This window comes from Uloborus diversus, chromosome 5 (genome assembly GCF_026930045.1).
Source record: "Uloborus diversus isolate 005 chromosome 5, Udiv.v.3.1, whole genome shotgun sequence".
NCBI classification, from domain to species: Eukaryota; Metazoa; Arthropoda; class Arachnida; order Araneae; family Uloboridae; genus Uloborus; species Uloborus diversus.
In genome coordinates this window covers 90926944-90933875 of record NC_072735.1, presented here as the reverse complement: position 1 = coordinate 90933875, position 6932 = coordinate 90926944, and the positions used below count along the sequence as shown (strand labels likewise).

The window sequence follows — 6932 nt, the reverse complement described above, 5'->3', positions numbered from 1 at the left end:
TATTTAAGACTTTTTGTTCAAAATTACGCACTTTTATAGGCTCTTTGCAACAGGTCACTGATATAAACCACTTTCAAGGACCTGTAGGAACCCTACATGGACCTCTGTGGGCCACTTTGGGACTTTCTGTGCAAAACTATTCAAAATCTTGCATTCACAGAACTTTATGACTAACAATGGCAATTGCTGATCATCTTATCTTTAAATTTCCAACTTTTTGAAGTAACTAAATATTTACTGATAAATTATGTTTACAAACATAATATGAGAAAATTCTTGAAAAGTTATTGTCTCTGCTCCATGACCAGCAGCAAAAACAACTGACGGTTGTTTGAATAACTTTCATTATGTCTTAAAAAAGCCATCCAGAAAATCTCAGGTTCAAAAGGAATGGACTGTGAAAATTTCTTTTAGGGAATATTTGTTATTAGGAAAACTAAAAAATATTATCCATTAAGCTGACAGTTTGATCCATTTCACAGGTGAATGTTTTAAGGTAAAACACCAGTAGTGGCCAGTGCTTCAACAGTGGCCACTTCCAAGGTTTAAAACATACTTCACTGTGGTCACTAATAGTGTATTTTTAAACTGTGGGCGTACAAGATTAATTACCTCTCTTGAAACTCAATGAGCGTATTATAGACCAAATCCTTTTGTCCCATGATCTAAAAATGCCAGAATTTCAATTTGTTAAATTTTTTTTTACCTATTTTTTCTTAAACCTCAAATTTGATCCATTAGTAGCCAATCCAAATTCTAAAATTTTCAGTCGTGGCCATCTTCCACTCTCCCATCCAAAGAATTTACAACATTACTTACTTTAAATTCAAATAACAAATGAATGAAATTGATTCAATATGATAGTTACATTAAGTATTAAAAAAAAAAAACATATCACATTATTATTGTTTATTTATTTCTTCAAAGTATATAAGTAATCTTGAAGTGGCCACTACTGGTGTTTTACCTCATTTAAAAACTAATTCGTTACGTTTAGAGTATCTTTACCGGAAATCAAAAAAAGAAAAGAAACAGGCTGAGCTAATTAACCATGGATATAAATAGAAGAGATTCAGACCATACAAGAGATCAATATAAAATTAACTAAATTATGATAAAGTAAAGAAAATTTAACATTTAAACATCTTGTTTTCAAGCTAATAAATTTAAGAGGAATCTGTGTTAGCAACCGAGATTACTGTGAATAAATGTTTTGATAGTCCAACAGGTCAGAAGATAGGCCAATGAATGTCCTCAATTTCCAACTTTACCATAATTTACAGGTGGTACTCAACAAAAATAAAACCACTTGCATCACTACCACCCGTTTAAGAATCTTTTATAGTCTCTTTTTCTCATAGTTATTAAATCACCCCCCCCACCCCCATGTGCAATTTATTTTCGCTGTAATAATCCACATCAGTTAAACACATCAGAAAATCTTGCAATTCCTTGTTGGTATTTTATTCTCCCTTCAATAAATATTCAGTAGTCACTATAAGTTGGGGAAAGCTTGGATGTAAGGTTTTGTAGATACATCTCCATAGTATAAATCTCAGGAGCATTAGCGCAGCCAGAAATACCTTCTGGAGGAGCTTTTTTGATGAAAAATACCTACTTGAGGCGTTTTTTTTAATGAAAAATATCTTCTAGAGGGTTTTTTTTTTTTTTTTTTTTTGATAAAAATGCCTTCTGAAGAGGATTTTTAAAAATCAAAGCAGCCCTTTCATATGCATACTCTACCAAGAATTAGGATTTGCATTTATGTTAAAACTAATGGCCCAGAGGGGTATTTTCACCCCCCCCCCTTCACTGCGCCATTGTTCAGGAGTAATATCATTCACCCTATCCTGCTTTAAGGGACTTCGAGACAATCACATGTAAGGAGTTTAATAAAATCCCTTTAGAAATAAGTTGCAATGCAGTGACTGCCGTTTATTTGAATCATGTTTGTTTGAAACAGTTTTGATGCAATAAAGTAGCTGATTCAATAAAGCAAAAATGTAATTTTTTCCAATGCAGAACTATACATACAATTTAAGATATCTTTATTTAATTTTCAATCAAACAATATAAAGAAACATTAAAAGTAAGCCATTCACTTACAGTAATTCTTTGATTATTTAAAGAATTAATAAAAAAAATATCATGAAAAAAAGCAATTAAAAAATTCAAATTTTAACTGAATTTTTTCAAAACATGTATCTGATGTTGAGTGCTAAAAATAGGTGGCTATTAATTTAAGCACTCTTTTTTTCAATGTCATAAAACTTATATTCCTCAGACTTTGCACTTTGTTGCTCCATTGCAATGCTACTAGCGACTAACCCTAGACCGAAGAAGTCCCGTCGACAGTATATCCCTCTCCGTGTGACTGGTTTAATTTTGCATTTCCTGAGAAAACTGTCATTAAAAATAATCTACATCCTGTCTCATTATTTACTTAAAAAAAAAGGAAGGAAAAATGAAAAGAAAAATATTTTTTTACTAAATGAAAGTTGCAGAAGAAAAACAAGTTGCACCACATAAATATGCGGAAAATGGTTAGCAACATAAGCTTGATTCTTTTAAGCGACATGTATGAGTTAACTATCCTGCAGGTTTGTAATGTTAAAGTTAGATTTCATTCTGTTTTTGAGGATTTGATTCATTCAAGGGGCTGATTCAAATTACCGCCGATTCAATTAACCATCCGTCACTGTATGAGTAATAAAACTGAACCTAAAGTAACCTAAAAGCAATTTTTCTAGAGAGACATAATACACTCAAATCAAAATTGTACAAGTTTATTCCATTTTCTAATTTGATGTAAATAGATCATCTTGACACAGATGAATTGAAAAGATTCTTTTTTTTTTTTTGAATTTCCATCTAAAGGTGGTAGACTATAAAGTAGGCAGTAAATAAATGTCAATTCTCTCCTAGATGGAGGCAGGTATTACAGTGCAGCAGCTCCAGATATAATTTCGATGAGTTCCTTGGTGATAACAGCTTGCCTAGTTCGGTTAAACGTCATTGTCAATTTGTCAATCACTTCACCTGTAAAGATGCAATAATTCAGTAATCAAAATTCATAATTACATCTTAAAGCAGAAACTAATCATTAATAGGGATAGTTGAAAAATAATCACAAAAATATACAAAAACATATTCTAGATAAATCGAGAGATTATTGCATGAATAAATTATAAATAATTACATAATTGTAAAGCAAATGATGGAAGACTCCACTGATTTCATCCTGTGGACAGGGCAACAGTCATTTAATAACACAGGGCAACAGTCATTTTAGTGCTAGGATGTATAATTTCGAACGAATTTGGTGCACTAAATTCAAATATGACATTAGGTTTTGCTTAGTAGCTCAAGTATCTAAGATGTAACATTTTAGTGAAATACTTGACACAAGTTACAGTTGAACTCTTGCGAGCCAGAACACATATAAAACTTAAATATATTTAAATCTTTCTCAATAGCAAGCGAAAAGGAAAAGAAATTACGAAGAAAGAAATTTTGATGCCATTAGTGAATTTTTATCACATTGATAATAAGTTTCCATCTGTTTTTAGAAACCAATTGCTGAATAGTTGACTTCAAATTTACAGCAGTCATTTCTAATATCGAATGAAGATGATCGATTGTTTTGGAAGTTTCCAGAATGTATTTTTTTCATTGGTAACATTGAACAGAACAATGAGACATGAATCAGCTTCATGGACCACATATGGCATGCAGGCCGTAGGTTGGGTCCAATGATCTAATATACGTAGGATTTTTCTTCAAGCTCCCTTTTCACAGTAGGAAAGTCAGGTGGGCGGCAGGTGGCTGGTTTGCATACAAGGATACTGCACATACCTTGTCCAAACACTCAGTTGCTGTCAAGTTCAATCTGCCATTTCCTGTTGAGCTACAGACACGAAAACATGGCTGTCTCTATTGAGTCTCCCGCCAAATGTAAATTGATAAGCGTTATTCGTTTCTTGCAAGTAGAAGGTAACAGGGCAGCGGAAATTCATCAAAGAATAACAGGGTTCCCACTCTTTTACCAAAACAAAAAGTAAGGATTTTTAAGGACCTTTTTGAAATAAATTAAGGACCTCAAAATATCAACTACTCATCAACTTATTTATTATTAAATCTATATATATGTATCATACAAATATGCCTCAGTTTTTAAGCATTTTTCAGCAGAAAAATAACATTTTAAACATTGCAAAGTCAGACTAAAAATAGTTGATGTAAGAAAAAAAAAAGCTTAATTCTTAATTTTTTCCAAAAAACATTCTTAAATAGATCTCTATAAGGAGAACTAATTTAATAGTACTTATTTTAATAGTTTAGTTCTTAGTATGATTAAATATTCACACAGGAAGTTAATAAATCACTATCTTGAATCATTTATTCAAGGGCTAAAATTCAGGGCAGGATGACACATACAGAGCTTTCTCAAATTCCTTCCTTGAAAATAGTCCAGACAGGAAATTCCTGCTCAGAGAAGTTTCATTATCTTATATTAAAAAGAACTGCTTGTTAATAATTAGTATAAATTTTGAGATAAGCACAGCACTCCAAGCACAAACTTTTACAATACCGGCATACTGAAGAAAGTGAATTTTAGCCCTTGATATACACAAATTGACCACAGGAAGAGAAAATTATGTTCCTTGACTTCTCACTGTGCAACTTAACTGGTCCGATTTCTCTAATAGCCATTTTTTCATTTTCACAAGGTTATATTTCTACTCCTTGTAACTTGAATGCACCTAGCCAATAATACTATTTCAGGCATTTTTTTCTATGCAAAATGAGCAAAAATAACACAAACTGTATTGAGACTGTTGATTTGTTAGGAAACATTATTTAATAAGAATGCAAAAACTTCATTAACAAAACAAATGTTTTTTTCCATTTAAAATTAGTTTACTACTCTCCCTACATCTTCAAAGAGAGCCTACTAGTTTTTTAGACTTCAGTTTTTAAAAACTTTTGAAGAACATCCCCCAGTTACCCTGTCCTTGAACTTCACAAAAGCTAGCTTTAAATCGGGCTTTCAAGATTTCCATTTCAAAAAAATTGCAGAATAGCGCCTGAATACCCTTAACCTTAAATAATCTACAGATGGCCTAAAATAGTGTTTTTAAAACTTCTGCTACGAACAATTTTTAAGGGAGAGCCCAACAAACTTCACAAAAATTTGCCTAAATTTGCGTTTTTAACACTTCAGTTTCAAAAATTTTCAAAGAAGAGCCTTATTTTTCTCTTATTAAACACAGCCTAACAGTTTTAAGACTTCAATACTAAAACTATTTTTGGCAGAGTGGCTCCTAATTCTCCTCCCATACTTCACTTAAAAATTTCCTAAAGTAGTGTTCTTCACATATAGGTCAGCTTCAGAAATTTGTCGGGGGGAATCACACCAACCCTTAACTTAACAAAAGATAGCAGCTTAAAATTGAGTCGATAAATCATCAATTCTGAAACATTTCCGGAGGCTGGAAGAGAATCACCAAACACCTACCCCTACATTTACCAAAGGCCTAAATTTGCATTTTTTAAGACTCCAGTTTCAGAATTTTTTCTAAGTCCTTCCTATATTTACATCACCAAGGACAATACAAAAGTTTTAAGACATCAAATTTTTCGGACGAGAGCCCAAAACTTTCCTCACTCTTGAATCACCAAAGGTAGCTTGAAGCAGAGTTCTAAATATACTAGCTTCAAAAATTTTTTGAAAGAGAGCCCCTTAAATCCTTGTGATAAATTCACCAGAAGATGGCTTACATTTGCATTTTTAATGGTTCAGTTTCAGATTTTTTTCTGGAGAGAGCACCCGCCCTATTTTTACACTACCAAAGACTATCCAAAATTTTAAGAGTACAAATTCGAAACATTTTTGTAAGACAACTTCCAAATACGTAAGTTATAGAAAGATAGCTTAGAGCTAAAGACAGCTGAGATGTTTTAATCCAGCTTCAAAAATTTGTCGGCAAGCCCCGAATCTCTCCCCTATACACATGAAAGACGGCCTACAGTTGAGTCTTTAAGGCTGTTGATTTTAATTTTTTCTACAAAGAATTCCTCTGCCCTTCACCTTGGTATTACTCAAGACAAGAGACAGCCTAAAAGTGTTAAGATTTCAGTTGCAAAAATTTTTCTTTACAGAGCCTCAGAATTCCCTCTCCCTAATTCACCCAAAAATAGCCTAAAACAGAGCTTTTAATACTTCAGCATTTTCAAGACTCCAGTTTTGTTTCAATTTTTTCAACAAAAAGGACCTCTCTCCAATATTTTTAGGTCACTAAAGACAGCCTAAACTCTTTCTCGACTTCAGTATCTTTCAAAACATTCCAAGGGTTCAAACACTCCTAAGGACTCTTAAACCATTCCTCTTAATTCTCCAAACTTCAAAAATTTCCTGCAATTATGTTTACACAACCTCGTTCTCAAACGATTATAGACATTTTTGAATTTTTTCTTTAGAAAGTGCCCCTGTTTAGAAAGTTGCCAGTAGTAGTGAAAACTAAGGACTTTCAAAGGGTTTTAAGGACCTTGTGCAAAAACTAAGTGCTTTTAAGGGCCCTTATTTTTGAAAGTGAAAAATAAGGAGTTTCTAAGGACTTTTAAGGACCGTGGGAACCCTGAATAAGTCGTGCATATGGAGACAACTTAATGAGTTCTGGTGTTGTTCGTAAGTGGTGCCGAAAATTTAAAGAGGGCAGAACTAATGCGTTTGATGATAGGGGTCTGGGACGCAAGTCTGTGGCTACAGACGACCTTGTTCAACGAGTCGACAAAGCGGTTAAGGAAAATGGAAGAATCACGATAAGCGAACTATTGATGCAATTTCCAGAAGTTTTAAGATCATCCCTACATTCTATAGTTATAGAATGGTTGCAACACAGAAAACTTTGTACTCGCTGGATCCCAAAAAC

General features: G+C 33.0%; 1 protein-coding gene across 1 annotated transcript in view; it reads right to left on the bottom strand.

The window, feature by feature from the left end:
• Window positions 1–2031: 2031 nt before the first annotated feature.
• Window positions 2032–6932, bottom strand: part of LOC129223413 (ATP synthase subunit gamma, mitochondrial-like) — a 30156-nt gene continuing 25255 nt past the window's right edge. Inside the window, exon 7 of the mRNA XM_054858008.1 lies at window positions 2032–3039. Within this exon, the coding sequence (XP_054713983.1) occupies window positions 2939–3039 (101 nt within the window). The 3' untranslated portion in view covers window positions 2032–2938. The remainder of the gene's footprint in view (window positions 3040–6932) is intronic.